A 20,765-nucleotide genomic window follows, 5' to 3' on the forward strand; every position below is an offset into this window, starting at 1 on the left:
TCTGGTAACACATACCATTCATAACACTTGGTTCTAATTACAGATGACCACGTGTCGCGCTTGCGTGAACAGCTGCCGGAAGGTCGGCCACGGCGCTCTGATCCGCCACATCTCCGACGCCCAGAGCTTCCGTGGTATAACCGTAGTGAAAGGCGCGCTGGAGTTCCAAATTCGAAATGGAAATCCGAACATAATGAACGAACTAAGCGACGCATTCGGTCGAGTCGAAGAAATTACCGAGTACGTCAAGATCACTCATTCGTTCCCTATTACCTCGTTGAATTTCTTCAAAAAGCTCAAGGTTATCAAGGGTGAGAAACTGGACATTAACAACGCCAGCCTATCCGTCTTGGACAATCCCAATCTGTCCAGCCTGTTCCCACCAGGGCAAGAAATCAAAATCGAAAATGGCCGACTCTTTTTCCATTACAATCCAAAGCTCTGCTTGTCCAAAATCATACAGTTCAGTCAAATGGTGAACATCACGAACTACACCGACCTGGAAATACAGCCGCAATCGAATGGCGAGAAAGTGGCTTGCGATATAGTGAATATAAATATCACGGTCAAAAATCTGGGACCCGATTACGCGGATTTGATGTGGGATAGTTACAAGCCACCGGAAGGGCAGCAGTTGCTCAGTTACCTGTTGAATTATATTGAGACGGAAAATCAGAACATCACGTACGAGATGAACGCTTGCGGGTGGAACAACACCTGGCAGATAGTCGACGTAGATATTCCTAAATGGAACACAACGGTTTCGAAGCATATCAGCAATCTGAAGCCCTACACTATGTACGCGGTATACGTAAAGACGTTCAACGCCAGGACCACCAAGTTCGTGGGACCAGTGGGTCAGTCGAGAATCATCTTCTTCAGGACGAAGAGCACCATTCCATCACCTCCGATGAACGCAGTATCCACTGCCTTGAGCGAGACTGAGATTCTAGTCAAGTGGGAACCGCCACTGTTCCCTAATGGGCCAATAGGATACTACATGGTCTCTAGCGTCATGATCTACGAAGACGAGAATCTAATCTCGTCCAGGGATTACTGCAACGATACGCTAGACAGTGAACTGGAATCTGAGGAAGTGGTGCCGGACGTAACCGTGAAGACGCCAGTGGTAAATCGGGTTTCGTGTTGCTCGAAGAGCACGAGCAGGAATATCGTCACGTCGAAGAAGTTCGAGATTTTCTGCCACGAGAACACGACTATCAGCTACATATCACCCGGCTGGAAGGACTACTGCGTGTACAACTCCTACAACACTGTGGACAATCAGTTCTACGAGCTGGCGAACAATCTGTCCACCCCTCGACCGGAAGAATCCAGCAGATTCGATGCATTCAAGTCCACGGGGAACGTGTTAGACAAGCACGCGGTCACGTACAACGTTAGCGGTCGAAACAATTCGTTCGTGATCAAGAATCTGCGCCATTACTCGCGCTACATCATCAGTATAGCCGCGTGCGGCGTCAAAGTCAACGAGTCGAATATGTGCTCATCGATTCAGTACACGAACACCCGAACGAGGAAGCGGAATCGTGCGGATGACGTGAAGAACGTGAAGGTGCAGGTGACTAACAACACCATCGTTGAGGTTTTTTGGGACCTGGTGAAAGATCCTAACGCCCTCACCGTTTCATACACCATCGAATACACCAACTTGGACGTGAAAGACGCGAAGAAGAGCACCGAGTGCATCCCACGAACTGGACGAAAAGATACCATCAACAGTTACTTGATCAAGAACCTGAGTCCTGGAAAATACAGTTTACGGATGAAGTCCACGTCGTTGGCCGGTGATGGTAACTTCTCGAACGTGGTATATTTTTCCATAGGTCTGAGCAACACCACACCCATCACGTTAATAGCGTTGTTCACGTTTGGTGTTCTGTCTATGGTATTCGTCATTTTACTCGTCGTTTTGAGGCATCATCAGAAGAGGAAGAAACAGGAAAGACTGATCGCCAGCGTAAACCCTGATTACATAGAAACAAAGTACGTGATCGACGAGTGGGAGGTACCCAGGGAAAGCGTGGAGATCTTGGAGGAACTTGGTTTGGGCAATTTTGGTATGGTGTATAGAGGAGTGTACGACAAAACTACGCCAGTGGCCATCAAAACGATTTCGAAGACGGCTAGTCAGAGGGAGAAGAACGAGTTCCTGAACGAAGCCTCGGTAATGAAGAACTTCTCGACTTTTCACATAATTAAGCTCATCGGCGTGGTATCCATCGAGAACCCCCCGTTCGTTATCATGGAACTAATGGAGAATGGAGATCTGAAGACCTATCTGCGTCGGATTCGCGACACCCATCTCGTGCCGGATGCCTGCAGAATTATGAGGATGGCGGCTGAGATAGCCGATGGCATGGCTTATTTGGAATCGAAGAAGTACGTTCATCGAGACTTAGCTGCGCGGAATTGCATGGTGTCGAAGAACTTGGTGTGCAAGATCGGTGACTTTGGCATGGCCAGAGACGTTTATGAAACGGACTACTACAAAATCGGTAGGAAAGGCCTTCTTCCGATCAGATGGATGGCACCGGAGAATCTGTCAGACGGTGTGTTTACGTCAGATTCTGATGTCTGGTCGTTCGGTGTGGTTCTTTATGAGATTTTAACTCTCGCAGAGATTCCTTACCAAGGTTTCTCTAACGAGGAAGTGCTCAGCCATGTGTTGCACAAAGGGACTCTAAATATTCCACGTAATTGTCCCGAAAATATCCAGAAGATCATGGAGAAGTGTTTCAAGTGGCGACCAAACGACCGTCCCACGTTCATGGAGATCGTGTCAGAGCTGGAGCCGTTTCTTGGCCAAGATTTCTACGAGAAATCGTTCTACCACTCGATGGAAGGTGTGGAGAGCCGAAACTCGGGTATGAAGAAGCCCTATCATCACGCAGCTCCTATCAGATTTCATTGGGGCAACGAGACGGCCAGGTGGGTAAAGGAGTTCGAGGACAACGTGACGCTGTTGGATCAGACGAAAGCCGGCACCAGCAGGGGACGTATTTTTAAGAATGGCTTCCAGCATTTCGGTAATGTAGCCAACATGGAGGACGTACCCCTCGATCGATGAAGTTCTACGGTCAGTCTATAATAGCGAATTTTTCAATGGCGTAAGTGTATTCGTCCGGGACAAGTCCCCGGCAAGTCACAAACTCGTTTAGGTACGATGTACAAAGGATACTCAGGGCAATGAAACGTAAACGAGGGCCCAACGAGTTCGGCAGACGGGAATAGGCAAGGATTTTTTTCTGTCTCTTGCCAGCCTGACAAGTTCAGGACGACACTTGAAAAGATTCGTCTGTCGGTGCTCGTTGATTTCCAATTAGGACCTTAATGGCAACGAGCGACTAAGAATATCTTCACAGCTTTTCGTGCATACGTTCTTCGCTCTAACCGAGCGCTAATAGTATGTATAATGTTTAACTTAACCAAAAGCGTTTGAAGACAGAGTCCAATCAGACGCGATGTTTTTCTTTGATTTCTTTTGTTTTTCTTCTTAGAAAGCGTAACCAAAAGCTCTTAGCTCCTCGGCCATGCAAGCCTACGAACTTTGTTCATTCCTTGAAAGGATTATATTTCGTTTCGTCCTTTCACATGGATATTTCTTTCTGTTTCTCTTCTACTTTTTCTCTCTAGATTAGTAGATAATGTTTTAGGGACACGCGTTTTTTTTTTTTTTTTTTGTTAACTTGCAGTCTCCTGCCGCTCAAAGAACTGACTAATTATATGTGCTAGGTACGAAGTTGCGTAGAGTTCGTAAGCCCAGGTACAATGAATTCTTTGTTGTTTGATACTCGTTGCATTTTCATCAACTCATTGTTCGAAACTGCCCTGTCTAAACTTGCCAAGTTTGGTGCTCGTCCAAGATCAAATTTTTGATTGTGTACATTTTTATAAAGGGAACATTACTGACTGTTAGTTATTAGATCCAGAAAAATAGACGGAAATAAAAGAGACTCAAGAGACTCCGAAGGAAAACATTTTTCTACAGATAACAGTAATTTGATTGTATGCTTCGATGCATAAACGACTGGAAATGCTGAGTAACAATGAATTCACTGTATTCACGCGCAGTTTTTGCGAAGAAGAAAGTGGAAGAAGACACATTCGCGTCGTAGGTACTTTCTTCGTCGACCGTTTCAAAACGACGCGACGACCGATCGAAAGTTCAAAGCTCATCGAATCGCGTTGTCGTGCTCCATTTGCCAAGTGGGACTCGATGTGTCAAGATTTATGGATGCTTATACATATCTATATCAACGTTCTATCAAGAGAGGAAGACTTAGCAATACCATGAATTAAAAAGAAAACTCCCTCTTTTTCACACTGTTGCAATACTCTAAGGTTCCAAAATTAAGCAGAGTTCGTTTCCATTTTTATACGAACGACGTCAGTCAGGTTTTCCGAAAAAAAAATGAAAAAAAAAATGGTGGACTAAAAATGCTATTCGCGAAACGATCTCTGGATCACCAAGAAAATCTGGCGGTGCAGCCAAACGGTAAAATAATTTGATTAGATATTACATCACCGCGACATATCGAATCCATTGATTTACTTTCTTTCTGACAGCAGAATCGTTGAAGAAATTGCAAAAGTTTGAAACAACATACCATTCGAACTCGTGCTACTGATCTCTTCTATTAAACAAACGAATTTACTTTCACTAAAATCTTATAAAATTTAGGCGGATGTATACATTGATTAATCACTTGCTAAATTCTATACTCGCAATCTGACAACAGAATGCTTCCAAAATTTAAGAAACTCTTACATTTTCCCTTTATTCGATCTATAAAGTCAACTAATGAAAATGCTCGAGTCATTTCCCTATATCCAGTTTTACGTCCATTCTGTGATCTTTTTCTAAATCGTATTCCCTTCCAGAAACTTCCGATTCATTCTGCGATTCGTTCCATCATGAAAGAACGATCGAAAAGAGAGGCAAAGAAGCAGCTGCACGGCGATGCACCGCCACCCCATTTCGTCCACGAATCGATCCCAGACTGTGTTCATAGGACAGAGTCGACCGGAAGCCGACAGAAAGAGAGAGGAGATAGAGATAGAGATTGAATAAAGGGGAGGGGGAAGGGAAGGGAAGGGAGGGGGGGTAATTTAGGCGATCGTCGAGCGCTCGAGAATCCATAGACAGACACACTGATCCCCCTCCGCACGTACATAGTACACATATGCATACCAGAGTTCCTTGTTCAGACATACGTATATAGTTTACGCGAGTCGTGCCCGTGTGCGCGTGTACACATATTTTATTCGCGGAGGAAGATAATGGTTATACTTCCGGGGGCACATGCGCGCTAAGCCGCGTTTCCATCGTGCAACGTATACGTTGTTCTAGGTAAAAAAGAAAAGAAAGAAAAAAAAAAAAAAAAAAGAAAACACTTGCAATAAGCATGCCAACAATCTTCTTGCAATAAGTACTGAATATAATTAAACGTATAAAGAATAGTTAAGCGTTGTAAGCGTGTATAGCGGCTTCGGTAAATGCCAAGGAAATCTAAGAGACAGAAAAAGAGTATATCTCTATTTTATTGTAATGATATATATATATACATACATACATATATATATATATATATATCATATATATATATATGAATATATATGTACACATAATAGGCACACTTTCGGATAAGTATTTTTTCGGCTGCAGTATATATATATATATATTCACTCTTTGACCGATCGACATACACACTCGCAAGGGGAATGAAAGAAAAAGGGGACAGAAAGGTGTACGCGTATCATGGCGCACGAATACATTGGCGCAGGTACAGACAGAAGTTCCAGAGAGGCTTTTATCGACGGACGTTGCGAAAAGTCGTCCACCAGAAAGATTATGTTCTTTCCGGTTATTGAACGATAACAGTCTCCATTTCCGATTTCTCGCTCTTTCATTATATCGAATGGAGACACGAATTGAGTCGGCCCGAGGTATTAAAATTCGAGTCCATTTCGTGAAAGAGAATTTATGATATGGTTATGTACTGGGTGTTCTTTCTTGTCGAGTTTGATCGTTTCGAATGGTCTGTAGTAGTATTAAATTTGTTTAGTACGCCAAAGTGGTAGTAACTTTGTACGTATTTTTTTTTTTTTTTTTTTCGAACGTCATTTGATTTCCTTTTCTGCTTTTCTGTAGAAGTCGTAGACGCTCGCGAGACATAGGTGATCGATGCAAAATCTCTGACAAAGCGTACACGTTCTCGCACACAGTATTAATGTACACTTACATCGTTGCATCGATTAAGAATGGTAACACGGAGTAATCACGATTTTATCAGCATTGCATAACGCTTAAAGCAAACGAAAGAAATCATAAGTTTTCATTTCTTGAACATTTTCACTATATAACGATATTCGTTGAAATTCTCTCGTATATTTATCATAAAAGTGTATTACGGTGGCGCGAATAATTTTTTAAACATTTATGTGAATCGATAAAAATTGAACACCTTGTACGTACCGTATCATGCATTGCAACCTTTCGTTTACCTGGATCAACTTCACACGCAGATAAAAGAGTATATATATTATAAATATATCATATGTTATTATTACTATTATTACCATTATTATTATTATTATAATTTCTATGTTTATACATATATGTAAATATTTAACTTATTTTTATTTTATATTCGATTCGCGAGCGTAGCTCGTGTCCCGTTATTACTAATTCTAATCGTTTGCTAGCGCACGCATAGAAGTTCCTTTAATTTAGCAATATTTCAGCGGTATGTCGTTCGATTTCGTCAAATATTTACCGTAATTTATCCGTGCTAGCTTTAACATTAACGATAGCGATTTGAAAAACGGCGAATAAGGATGCACATAGTCGGAAGTCTGACCTGCGCGAATACCATGTACCTTCTCGTTCTTTTTCATTTTCTATTTTAACCCTTAACGGTTGTCATACACGGACGTTCGTTCACCGCAGCACATCTTTCTTTAACTAAAAAGTTCACCAAGTCAAACAAACTGGACTAAACGTATTATTATCGTTCAACGTTAGACGAATAGTTCGCAGCAGTTAGTTCAGTAGTATTATGTATTGCAGCACGATGATATTAAGATAAAGCGGGCTACAGTGAAATTTCACTCGCCGTAGCCTTCAAAAAGGATAGATAGACTTTTAAACCGACGAAACGGTTTTAAACGGGGAAAATATTTGACAAACGAAAGTGCGTGGTAAATTAATTTTACCATAAACTACCCTACGATTAGCAGTCAGGCAGGTATTACGTAGGATAAAACGTTACTAAAAGAATAATAACGATATGAGATAGTCGTGTTTTATCGTTGAGATATTCGATCTCCGCGGTTTAATATCTTCGCCAACACAGATATACGAGATTCTAAAAGCATAGAACTTTCTTCGTTTTAAGATTGAACCGTGCAACCGTGTGAATAATCTCTTGAAGGAATAGAGAACAGTCGAATGGAAACAAGCAATCTTACTTACGATTAGTTAGGAAGCATCGCGAACACGTTATGTACCCTAATGGCCGATCACAATGAGTTTGCCCCGTTGTTGCAACCATTTCTAAACTATTCCGTCTTTATCTTCTCGACCTATGTGCATACGGTTCTATCGATACGCTGTTATTTACTGAAAACCGTTCTAATTTGGAAACATTTGAATTAACTAGTTGCGAATTGATTCAGTTGCTTAAATTAAACTAAATCTTCCTTGCGCCAATGTTTGATGAGATTAAGCATCGGATGTTATTAAAACCGCTGATAACTATAATGGACAATTAGAAAAATTTAATTGGATGAAAGAATGAGTTAGAGAGCGAAGCAGGATTAAGATGGGTTTGTTAATGAACAAATTTATTTGATTACAGAGATACCGGTGTTCAGATAAGGCAATATTCAGTAAATAACGCGTACAGGAGAATCCTTGAAATCGAGTCCTGAGATGTTCACCATCGCACACGTTGTATATATTATTGTGTAACAAATAGTGATAATAATGTTAACATAACGATTCGTATCCGGATAGAACGATGTAGGAACGATGTTGGCTCGATATTCCTTGAAATTTCGATAATTAGACGAATCATAGACCAATAAATAATAGAGGATAAATGTTTAAATTCGCGGCATTGTATATACTAGGGTGTCCTAAAATATTTAGTCAAATGAAATGGAGTTTGAACGAACGACGACGTGTAACGAAAAAATTGATTTTGAAGTTTCGATCGCATGCGATATTGAAAAATATTTTTCATATTATAAAAAAATGTTTTTTCATATCTCCGGGGGATCTTTATCTTTTATTTACTATGAATTTTCACGTTTTTTTAAGAACTAGTAAGGCAGAAAGATTTCAATTTAAAGATTCTAAAATAAATTGGAATATTCTGAGCTTGTCGAACGTTGTCTATGTTGATAAAAAAAAAAAAAAAGAGACCAATGCGATCGAAATTGTAGAAACAATATTTTATTCCTCGTTGTTGATCCTCGAATCCATTTTCTCTCATATTTGACTGCATATTTTTCGATGCTACGTTTGAAACGTTAATCGTTAACGTACTAATTCCACTAAATTCTTCAGGAAGGGTCTTTTTCTCTCTTTCTCTCTTTTTCATTGTGTTCCATGATATCGACAATGTGTATAATGATATTAAAAGCGACGAAGAAGAAACTAAAGAAGTAAAAAGAAAAAAAATGTGTAAAAACGAAATTAAAATTTTGCCACTAAAATATGCTAATGAGAAAGAGAGACTGGAAACTGTATAATAATATTCTCGAAAATCAAAATATTCTAATGGGCATTAATCGTGTGTATTTATCGTGAGCCTCGTGTTTGAATAATAAACGACTATTTTTTACACGTTGCAATAAGTAGAAATTTAAAAATCGTGTAAATAAAAGAGAATAAACATTTCGAATAACTAGAAGAGGAAGAGAGAGAGAGAGAGAGAGAGAGAGAAACTTGTATCGAATCAACGTTTGTGGAAAGTAAGTAAATAAATGAATAAGAGAAAAATATAGAACCCTTAGGGTGTATATGAACTAAAATTAAAAAATTAATTAAAAGGGAAAGGGAATATCGAAAATCGAATGCCGGGCCAACGCATAAAAGACTAAAAAAAAAAAAAAGAAAAAAAAAGAGCAGTGAACTACGTTCTATGTGGGTGATCGATTTTATTAAAGTATTTATTATTGCCGCCTAGTGCCTGAAGGCAGGAAATCGTTTCGCGTGCATTTCCCGATACGTGGAAGCACGTGTTTCCATCAGGAAACGCGCGAGGGGAAGAGTTTTTCATTGATGCAGGTGATCAGTGCCGTAACTAGAACTAACTTCCTTAATGAGTCGTTAACAGCACTATTACTGAATTGTTGAATCATTAAACGAAGGATCTACGATCTTGATCTATTAAACTCTAGGCAGTGGAACGATTTATAAAAATTACATGGACGCGACTTTAACGAAGGTAAATTAAACTATATTATAATAATAAATACTTCGCAAATGTTTGCTATGCGATTCAAAGATACGAAAAGTATTTCTATGATATTCTTCTATCGATTAATCGTACGGTATTTTTATTGGAACACGAGCGAGTAATTGATTAATTAATTAATAATGCCATTTATATCTAACAATCCTCCTTCAATTTCTTCAAATTTCATTCTTTCAAACGTCGACGAAAAACACATTAGTCAAATTCTTGGCACGTTCTTTCCGTCGTTAAGGAAATGTTAGATTTAAATAGCGTAAATCGTCTGGCACCTCTCGATAGGTTAATCCGAGTCCTTTTCGTTTCGATCTAGTACACACGCCACTTTCTATCTATCAGATATTAGATCACATTCTTTGAAATAGACTGGAAAAACAATCAGGTGCGAAGTAAAGTAGCGAAAGGTAATAAGACTAAATAAAAAAAGAAGAAAAAAAGATGATAGATAGAGGTTCACAGTGCGGCCTAGTGCCACTGATCGCTTTCACACGACCTATACAACTTTCGATGTACATATTGGATTGGCAACTAAGCGATTGCGGGTTTTGTCAATACCATCTAATGACAAAATCCGCAATCACTTAGTTGCCAATCCAATATGTCGTGTTTTCTCGCGTTAATTTATCGAATGTTAGAATGTTAGAATGTTAGAATGTTAGAATGTTAGAATGTGGTCCAATCGCGCATTACGTTTGCGATACGCATCTGTATCGGTTCTCGTGTACATAAATAGATTTTCTGGATCTAGATTTAGTAACTATGAACAGGGTGAGCACAAGCCTAGCTTGTCGAGTCTGTCGACGAACGATCAGTCAAGTAAAAGAAATCTCTTAATTCGTTTCGCAGGCAAATATCCTAATTTAGCGAGCAGCACTGAAACGTAGACACACACACGCTACGAAGCGTGTGCGCAGCACCTTAGTTGCCTATACTAAGTAATCATAGACGGTTAATTAGCGCGAGGATGAATTTCCGTGAAGTGTCCCACGGTGAAGCAGGTTCAGAAGGCGTCGTTCGACGCTTTAAATCGATAAATTAGTCGTAAAAGAGGCGAAGCAACATCGGGCGTGAGTCGTGCTGTTTGCTCTGATGACTTTCGTTTAAATCTCACCGACTGCACTGCTTCCTGAATGTACAGGGTGTTTAGGAGAAAAGCTCCAAGATTTTTCTCACTCGTATTATTCATTCGGATGAATAATTTGCTAAATTATCTTCGATACGACTTGTTCCTTTGCAAGAAATGTTTATTTTTTTATAGGCAATTGTATACTTTGACAAAATACTCATACGTGTACTATAAATCCACCAAATCCGATCATTGGATATTTACGAACAGTAACGTTAACTCGCTCATCAATCGCGCGAATGTCGCATCGAAGTTAGAGAAAGAAATTATACTTGGAGATATTCCTTGGCAAAGAGAAAAGAAAGTTCCTTGCTTTTCTATCATTTTTTCTGATATTAACGATAATCTATAATTACGATACCATGTTGTTTCCTCTTACGTACTCTTTGTTCCATATACTCGTATTCTCAGATCGTTTCTTTCCTTCTTTGAGTATTATACCGATCAGACGTGTTCTATTCTTCTCGGTGAGTAAAATATTTCGTTGAAATAATTTCATTGATAACATTAACGTCTTGGATCCTTATTTTTCTTTTCCACGCTCTATAGCAACGTATACGGTCTTGTTGATTCAGTATTTTTCTTTTTGCTACTTGGTTTTATAGGGTCGTTTTCCTTTTTCTCTGAACGTGGCGCTTGGCCGTTGTTCATCGAACGAAACTGATTAACAAAGACAGGCCACTTCGGAATTTGTGATAGTTCTAGTTACGGTACTAGTTGTAAGCGTTCATATAGTATGTATAGGGTGCGCGAATGTACGCACAAGAAAAAATGCGCGCCGCGTCTAGTAGAATTTCAATGGACTGACACCGAAGATTTAGTTTTTAAATTGTATAGGTATATCGCGCCTCAAATATTCCTTCGTTCGAACGACTGGCCTTCGATAGAGAAATATTCGCGGTAATTACGAGTATCGTAAGAACCTTTGCAACCGCCTGTACATAGTTCCGGCGGTCTTCATTTTCGATGTGTTTTTTTCTAAAATTGAAGCGCCACTTCTTCTGAAAAGAAAGCGTGATCTGGGAATCGGAAGAGGAAATTATGTTTCAGTTCCGAGTGTCGAATAACATTATCTATAGATTATAAATCGTTGAACGTTCTTTGGTTTCTTCGAGATTAAGAGCGAGCATAATCGTTAGTTATTACTATCGCGAGTTTGGATCGAATCCAAAAGCTTTGATCAATTTCTCATTTTCTTGATATCCGTTGAAACGTTAAATGTAAGATAAACGATTGTACGTATGGTTTTGTTTGACGCGTAAAATCACCAAGATTGTTCAATCGATCGACCTTCGATTTATGTTTAACCGTAAAAGTAATTTTTTTTTAAGATTCGTTCCAACGCCTTCTTCAGGTTTCGTTAGGTTCTTTTTCAAACATCTTCGTATAAATAGATTCCTAATAAAAAAAATTACGTAAAACGAATACTGCCTAAGCACGATCAAACTATATAAATATACAAGCAAGAAACCATAGAAAATAATTTCTATCGTCTCAAGGTACTAGGAGCAATAAAAAAAGGTACAACGTAAAAATTAACTTAGAGAAGTTTAACGAGATAAGATTCGAAATCCAAGATTCCTGGATCGCGAATAGCCTGCAAGACTAAACTTATTATAATACAGCTTGAACTCGGAAATCAGAAAGAGAAAAGGATAATTGAGAGGCTGTGAAAAGAAAAGTATTATGTACGGTACTATGGAAACTATACTATCTATGTACCGTTTTTCGTAAACGTTTAAACACCAATACGTTACAAATAAATAAGAAAATTTACACCGATAAACGTCGTATAATAGTTTGAATATAAACAATTTGATTAGACCGATCTGAAACTTCTTTTTTTCATTAGTTTATATTTCTTTTTGATAAAATTCACGTTTTTCCATCATCGAATCCCTCAATTATCCTTATGGAAATAATCGATCGAAGGAAAATGTTAACGTTAATTTCCGATCGATTTCCGGCGTATTTTTATGCAGACTGCTCGGATATTTAAGATTCTTCTACTCATCTACCACACGTAACCAAAAGCGACAGGAAACTTCAATTTTCTCGATATACAGAAAAGAAAAAGGGGAAAAAAGAACTCGAGGTGCATAGTCCTATATTTTATACAGACCTTGTTACCTTAAGTATATAATATCGATAATAAGCAGCATGTATACGCGTATAACGATTCACCGAACTATACTATATCGTATAACGATAAAAACTATAAAACGTTATAGATATAACGATCTAACGAATACCTATATACATAATTTCCTTTTCTTCGTCTTTTTCTTCTTTTTTTCCTTTTAAGGATCGTGTACAATCGGAGCACAGCTGTTCGTTTTTTTTTTTTTTCTAATTAATTATTCGATATTCGTTTTCTTTTTTATTTATGATCGTTAAACATAGAAGTTAAGAAGCTATTCCTCTAGCAACGAATTATTTTGCTCGCTCAGTGGATCATCGAGTTTATTACTCGTTAAATAGGGAATAAGAGCGACATCGTGAAAAGTAAAATATCGCTATGATGCAGCATGCTACTTGCGATTTTATCTCGCGTGATTTTTCGTTCACACATTTCTCGAAGCAATAGAAAGCAACGATGGTTGCAAAAATAGTTTCGTATGGAATGCAAGGGATGTTTCTGTCTTCTGCGAAAAAGAGGAATTTGTTTTTCTTTTGGTTTGAAAGTGCGCGTCGAGGCGTGTGCCGTGTTCAGGCAGAAGAATCTCACGAATTGAACAACCCGTTTTCAACTTCGTAGCACTTTCGTTAATTCGTAAGAATTGTCACATATCCGCCACAACGTCAGCCGCCAATTTGTCGTCAATAATCATTCGAGACATTGACTAGATCGCCCGTGTTAAACTGCATTTAAAAAAAAGAATATTCATATATATAAATAAATATATTGTTCATGAAATCCATTCGGAAGATTTTAAATCATTGATAACTTTGTGCTTCGTACATTTTCACATTGTATAGAACACAGTGAGAAATGTAACTAAATCGATAAGTCTAATGTTTCCGTTCTTTTTTTTTTAATCTAATTTAAAAGAAATTGTTTTAATGAATTTTACTTATTTAAAAAATCACGTTATACGAAATTGAGTCAGAAATTTGTCGAATGACATTTGAACATTATTCGTGAACGATAAAAGCTTTCCCCGAGGGCGCTTGATCCTTAATTAATAGATAATCATAATTTATTATTTATCCCGTATGGGTGAATCCTCTCAAACGTTCCCCCTCGGTTTTTCGAAAGGTTTCGCGATTCCAGCGTAACCCATTATCCGTCAGAATTGTTGGAAATGTATATTTACGACATGAGATATCGCCTAACTGTGTTGCAATTTTCTCAAATGAAAAAAATAAAATAGAATCGAACGATCGATAGAGGAAATGTTATATAGAACTGACGGATAATGGGTGAAGATTTCATTGAAATTCTGAGGATAATATCGAAGAGATGAGCCGGAGAACGCGAGGAGAAACCAAAATCCAGACCTTTCCATAAGAAACGTTATTCCTAATCAAAAAATCCTGCCATACCGTGTCTTCCAAGACAGAGATTATTGAATAGCGAATTAGTTTAGTATTTATACACGGTTTTACGCCGCTATCTGTGTTGCGAACTCGCCCAAATCGACTAATTATTATCGATGAATGGATATTATAGAAACTGATCACATTCCGATACATGGGAATAACATTGGAATTATTATTCTAATTTTGATAATATCATTGTACCGAATTTATAAAAAAAAAATATCTCGTGTCGCGACGCTCAAACTTTTACATATATTTCGATCTTCCTCTCGTTTTAATAGAAGATGGGATTTATAACGTTTTAGAAAGATGTTCGATGTAAAATTCAAATGATAAACCGTGCATACCGATAAGAATCTCTTTCATATTTTACTAGAAATTGACTTTTTTCTTCGAGTGAAATTGTAACAATCACATTGTCGATAATCAATCACGCAAAACTATTGTCTCGCGCGTAGATCATTTGAACGATGAGTTTACTGGATACGAGGAACGTTGTAGGAAAGAAATAACGAATAATAATAATAATAATAATTATGGGCTAGCAATATTCGATAACGATGAAAAACCGTACCCCTGTAATCCGAAATAAGTTAAGTTGTCGTTTTATCCTGTTAAAGAAGAAAAAGTAGCGAACGTGCGAGCATTGAGATGAATGAAAGAAATAAGTCTGATTGCCTGTGAGGTGAAAGAAGTAACGCGCGAATATTTTACGACGCGGAAAGAAAGAGTCGGCGAACGTCGTTGTCAACTTTCTTACGGCGAAAACGATGATGCACGCGCACGCGTAAAAAGAACATGTTTTTACACTGTGTAAGATACGAGTTTTAACGATTGTGTAAGAAAAAAAGGTTCTATCCGGGGGAAAAATTGGCGGTGGTGTGAAAAAAGAAAACCAGAGACATCGAAGATAAAATTGTTCTGAAATAATTATGATACGATTAATGAGAACACTGCACCACGATTACTTGCGACACTCGATGTGTATTTAAAAAATAAGTCCTTCTTTTCACGAGTTGTATCGGCTGAGAATCTAATTTGGTACAGAAAAATCAAACACTATATCGTTTGTTGCTATATGTGTTCGAAAGACGGTTATTATTGTTCTTGTGGTCAAGATACGAGAATCTAATATAAAATTGTTTTAAAATGAAAAAGAAATGTATAAGAAATCCGAACGTTTCGTATGATATTCCCTAAAATGCATCACATACATACAAGATCGTGAAATTTCTAATTTTATCGGTAATCTGCCCTTTACTAACTTATTTGCGTACTTTCGTTTCGAGTTTCAACGTGAAACTCGTTCGATTTCTTCGATATCTCCTGTTAATACCCCTTGCCGGACCCGCCACACCTAATCACACAAATGTACATACTTATATTGCACTAATTTTAGTATTGCCGCTGAGTATTATAACTAGTCACATAAGCCAAAAGTTTGTTACTCTCGCAAAGTTTTCTTTTTTCTCAGTTTTGTAATAAAGGAGGATGAGTAAAGTCCTTAAATTGAACTTACGCGTTATTCACAATCCCACCCTTATGTTTCCTATTTCTGAAATATTTTGTATGTTAAAAAGTACAAAATTTAAGTAGACAGAGTGAAAAGTTAACAGTGGAAAGCAAATAGAGTAAATATCAGTTTTAAGTCGTACAAATTTATTTTAAATATAATTTCAAATAAGTAATTATTTAATAGTTAAACGGATAATTTCAAATGAAAACTATCATTAGTTTTACTTTATTTGTTTAACTTTGGATATATCGTGTCATTACATGTCATACGTTAACGGCTAAATTTAATGAGAAGTAAAGTTACAAGTGGCATTCAGGCAAATAGGATCTTCAAATTTCCCGCCTATGTTCGACAAGCAAACATGGAAGATAACCATTAAAATCGATTAAATATCTTAATGTATTTCATTCAAATAGATTCTTATCGCTATTTCATAACTTCATATAAGTACTCTTCCATTTACTCAACTTTATTGTCTTTAAATGTCGGAAATTTCAAAACAGTCACTTACCATTTGATGAATAACCTTGATCGTAAATAATTTGAAGTCTGTACTTGACGTCATAAACTTGTGTTACACCCAAATTACGTATAAATGCAACGTACTTTTGTCCTCGAAATTATCGATAATTGGTATAAATAGAAAAATATTTTTAATGTATTCGTTACCATAAAATTTTTTCGCGAAATGTTCGTTTTTACTTGATCGTTGACTAAACTTCGTCCGCGATTTGACAAGCATTGATATCTCGTAGAATCGTAGAAATATATCACGTTACTTTTAGAGTTTAATGCAAGATGTAACCACAAATGCATCAAGGGAAGAACACTAGCAAAATTTATGGAACGATTGAAATATTTAACGTAAATTTAAAAGGTATATTGGAAATTGGAATCGACGAAGACACCACCACAAGCTTCGATCGCGAACCGCGTTTGCAACGATAATCGTTCGAAGGCAGTTCAAATTGTTTCCAACGAAGTCAATTGCATATCATTAAAAAAAAATCAACTTAATTATTAAAAAATTTAATATAGTATTGTATTAAATTATTTTTAATAATTATAAAGCTTGAATTACATCACAAAGATTAATAAAGAATCCAGTTAAAATTAGTCAGTGTAAATATTCTATCCGTGATATTATCGACTTGCGCAGATTTATCGACGGTTGATACAAACTGGTCATACACGAGAACTCAAATGAACGACGATAGATAAATATTACCACCGAATTATTTAATCCACCTGTGTTATCACAGGTATTATCCTCATCATAGCCATACATATTGAAATATTACAACGAGTTTAACATTTCAATCGGCTTCCTTCGATAATAAAACTCGTAGAATATCAATATCGATCGAATAATAAAGAAAGATTATAATATCTGTATCTTCTCGTTTTCCATACCAGAAAATATTATATTTAACGCTATGATTCACACATTTCCAAGGCTAATATCAGGATATTAAGAACCTTTTAGAACAATTCTCTAAAGCAAATGGCAACTAAAATTGTTCTCGCGTCTGAATCGGGCTAAAACAACGCTTTAGTGACCTAAAAGCGAAGGTCGTTTCTCATGCAGTTACGCTCGACGTAATTACCTCTTAGGAAACAACACTACGAGCAAAATATTATTACGAAAGGTAAGATTGACGTCTTTGTACAAGCAGCGGGTCTTTAACTGGTAGGTGAGAGAGTTTATAACATATCTAAGAAACATACGATACAAAGTTACATTGTTATTTCAATATAGATTTAATTAATTTTCTTATACAGACAATGCAATCGAAAATATCGGTAGACGTAGTCGACACATTCATTGAAAAAGAACGATTCGTTGCAAAATCACGTTGCATCGTTTAAAGATCATAGTACCACGCGTTCTTCATCTTTTTCTCTCCTTTCCAGCTCGTCCGCCTATTTCTTCTTTATTCTATTTCTATTCTATTTCTCTCATTTCTTCTTTATTCTACTTCCAATTATCGCGTACCTAGTTAACCGAATGGTAATTCGCTCAAACGATCTCTAAATTAAATAGACTTTATTACACTAGGAGAGAAACGTAGAAAGGCACAGTAAGATTCTAACGTTTTGTCGTAAACTTTGGCATTTTACGTAAAGAGTCAATGAATGTTTCGCGTTTAGATTAGATAAAACCGCATGTTTAGTTTTACATTTCTAATCAGTCGCAATTATAATTTTCGTATAACGAAAGGGCCCAACAATATCTGATCAGATTTAAATGACGCGTACTCGTCAGAAATCAGTTCGTATCTGTCGACCACGGTTTGTGTCACGTGCAACGCTCGTTCTACTAATTTAGTTTTAAAATCGAATTTTTCTAGGAACGTATCGCACCAAACAGATTACTAACAGTCACTTTTTATCGTCAATAGATTATGGATATGTGTGGAAATTCATATTTCTGAAGCATATTTTTCACTTACTAAATATTATAACGAATATATTCTATTCTGAATACTAACGTAGTTTTGTATATATTACGTCCATTTTATGCATCTTTGCACTTTTATGCATCTTTTAAATGCATAGAAATCTGCAATCCAGTCGTAAGTAAACAGTTTTAAATAATTTCTCAACAATATTTCCTAAGATTTATACATGTTCGATCAATTTTCAATAATTATTTTTAAACGAAACAAAGAACTACGGCTATCACTGTAGTATCAACTTTCTGCAATTACAAAAAGGTAATGGCGCAGTATACGACAAGAATATTATTCGTTCTCTTATCGGTGATAATTAACGAGACATCGTTTGCCAGAATTTGCAATTCATCCGGGGAAAATTGTAAGTATATTTCTTTTATAACTTCGAAACTGTTCTTTAAAGCTTAACCGTTCCGATCACTTAGGGCAATCCCGGATTGGTTTACTCGTTTCGCCGATAATTTCGAGATCAAAGATTCGAGAGATAGAGATTTACTGGAATAACGTTAATATCGAGCCCGGAGACAAAATCTCGCTATTCGAGGAAAGCTCTTCGGGAGATCAACGTGAAATTTACACCGTTGTTCCGAATAGTCTCAGTGGTGTCGAGAAAACCGGAGTACTAGCTGAATTCATACCTAGTTCGAACCTTTCTTTCGTGAAAAGGTGTACAAGTTAGTGGTCATAGAATTTTTTAATCGATCTAATCTCGCAAACGGATCGCCATTTAATCAGAAATTTCTATCATTCGTCTGTAATTGATTTCTCATATTTTTCTATAATTATAAATTAACCTGAATTATTTTGTACTTGGAAAAAGGTCTCGCTCTAATTCTGGCGGTATTTTTTTTTCAGGGTACAGTGTAAGATGGTGGGCAGATAAAGAAATGAAAGATACAAAGTGTCTGGGAACTCAGCCGACATGGATGAAGGAAAGGAAAGATATTCTGGGCCCTTTAAAAATGAAACAGATATTTCTGCCTGGAACTCACGATTCCGCGTCGTACAATGAGAACGACGACAGAGCAAGCATCGTTTCAGACTTTGCTGTGACTCAGGTATAAATGTAATACGGCAGATAGAGAATTGAAATTTGCAATATCTTCGACGTGATTGTCAGCAGAATAAAGTAACAAATTCGTAGGATTTAGATATCCTCGGGCAATTGATACACGGTGTACGGTACTTAGACATCAGAGTGGGACGTTATCACGAGACCAACGAGATTTGGTGGACCAATCATGGACCATTTTATCGATCAGTCTCGTTAAAAACTGTCATAGACCAAGTGAAAAAGTTCCTCGACAATACCGAAGAAATCGTGATAATAGATATCCGTGAATTTCCTGTTGGTAATGCGTTTAATTTTAATCTATTTTTATAAACGATAATCTTATTTGGTCTAGTTGCATTTAACTGTCCATGAATTTCCCATTTATAGTACTTTAAATCATCGATCCATCGTGACGAAGAATAATTTTATTTTTCATTCTAATCGCCTGTTTCTGGTAAATTCACAGGTTTCAATAACATATCAGATCACCACGCATTGGCCGCGTATCTGGAAGATGAATTTCGGGATTATTATTTGCCCAATAATTATGGATGGGGTACCACGTTGAACGAGATCTGGTCTTCTGGAAAACGATTGATAATCGGTTATGAAAACATGAGAATCGTGAACAGTCACTCTAGCATGTGGCCTTATGTGTTGCACCAGTGGGGAAACGTTCAAAGCACCGAGCAATTGTTCCGATATTTGGATAAAATTGAGACCAGTGATAGGTAAACTACTTAGAAAATAAAACTAAAATGCGATGGATCTATTTTACATACTACAAACGATATTGACAGAAAATTAACTTGGTAACAATTTGGTTGCAGGAATAGCGCAACAAGACCTCGATCGGCTATGGCAGAGATGACCGCGGATCTTACGTATATTCTTTTCAATGGATTGACAAGTCTACGAGATATGGCGCACAAAGTTAATTTAAATGTAACTAATTGGTATAGCACCGTTTGGCAATACTCGGCCAATATCGTAGCAGTGGATTTTTTAAGAAGCACAGATATTGTCGAAATTGCCATTGAGTCTAATGAAAATCGTCATTTACATTGTAGATATTAGCCATTCTTTGTATAAGTCTAATTCGTCGTTAATCCTAGCTCGTACAGTACGTTACTGTTTGGAAAGTACTATGCAGGATCATAGAAAATTTTTCTTTAATACGTTCGCTATCATAGTGGATTGGAGTACAAAATGTCCATCACCGATCGTATTTTATTTCCCGCATTTTTCTACAATATTTAATAATATTTTCCTTATAAATAATAACTCTGAGATTTATTTTTGTTTTAATCAGGCACGTCGGTTATACGAATTTCATTTATCTGGCAACTTGTAATTAAATGTAAATTAATTTTAAGCGTCGCACGTGTACGTGCTGGTAGCGAACATATTAAATTCATTCCAATTAAGCAATACTCATCCAGGATATAAACATATTTGTAAATGTTATCCGAGTAATAAAATATACTTTCGAATAAGGTTTTCAGATAGAATATTTTCTAATAGAAATCGTATTTTCCGAGTTATGTAATGTTAAAAATGGTGG

General features: G+C 37.1%; 2 protein-coding genes across 14 annotated transcripts in view; both read left to right on the plus strand.

The window, feature by feature from the left end:
• LOC117158905 (insulin-like peptide receptor) overlaps positions 1-15,689 on the plus strand; it is a 43,387-nt gene extending 27,698 nt beyond the window's left edge. For all 9 annotated transcript variants that reach the window (XM_076621365.1, XM_076621367.1, XM_033338299.2 and 6 more), the window contains one exon: positions 44-15,689. In XM_076621365.1, coding sequence (XP_076477480.1) covers positions 44-3,091 — 3,048 coding nt within the window. In that variant the 3' untranslated portion in view covers positions 3,092-15,689. The remainder of the gene's footprint in view (positions 1-43) is intronic.
• A 939-nt stretch (positions 15,690-16,628) lies between these two features.
• On the plus strand, positions 16,629-20,712 carry LOC117158908 (PI-PLC X domain-containing protein 1). Of its 5 annotated transcripts, none has more exons than XM_033338302.2 (7): positions 16,629-18,267; positions 18,363-18,508; positions 18,573-18,821; positions 19,003-19,205; positions 19,292-19,499; positions 19,668-19,932; positions 20,032-20,712. In XM_033338302.2, the coding sequence occupies exons 2-7, from the start codon at positions 18,412-18,414 to the stop codon at positions 20,276-20,278; spliced, it is 1,269 nt and encodes a 422-aa protein (XP_033194193.2). In that variant the 5' UTR covers positions 16,629-18,267; positions 18,363-18,411; the 3' UTR covers positions 20,279-20,712. The 5 variants fall into 5 exon arrangements, with proteins under 5 accessions (XP_033194193.2, XP_076477494.1, XP_076477495.1 ...); XM_076621379.1 differs by having other exon boundaries at positions 18,409-18,508; XM_076621380.1 differs by having other exon boundaries at positions 16,629-17,381; positions 18,409-18,508.
• The last annotated feature ends 53 nt before the right edge of the window (positions 20,713-20,765 follow it).

This window comes from Bombus vancouverensis, chromosome 9, assembly GCF_051014615.1.
Source record: "Bombus vancouverensis nearcticus chromosome 9, iyBomVanc1_principal, whole genome shotgun sequence".
NCBI lineage: Eukaryota > Metazoa > Arthropoda > Insecta > Hymenoptera > Apidae > Bombus > Bombus vancouverensis.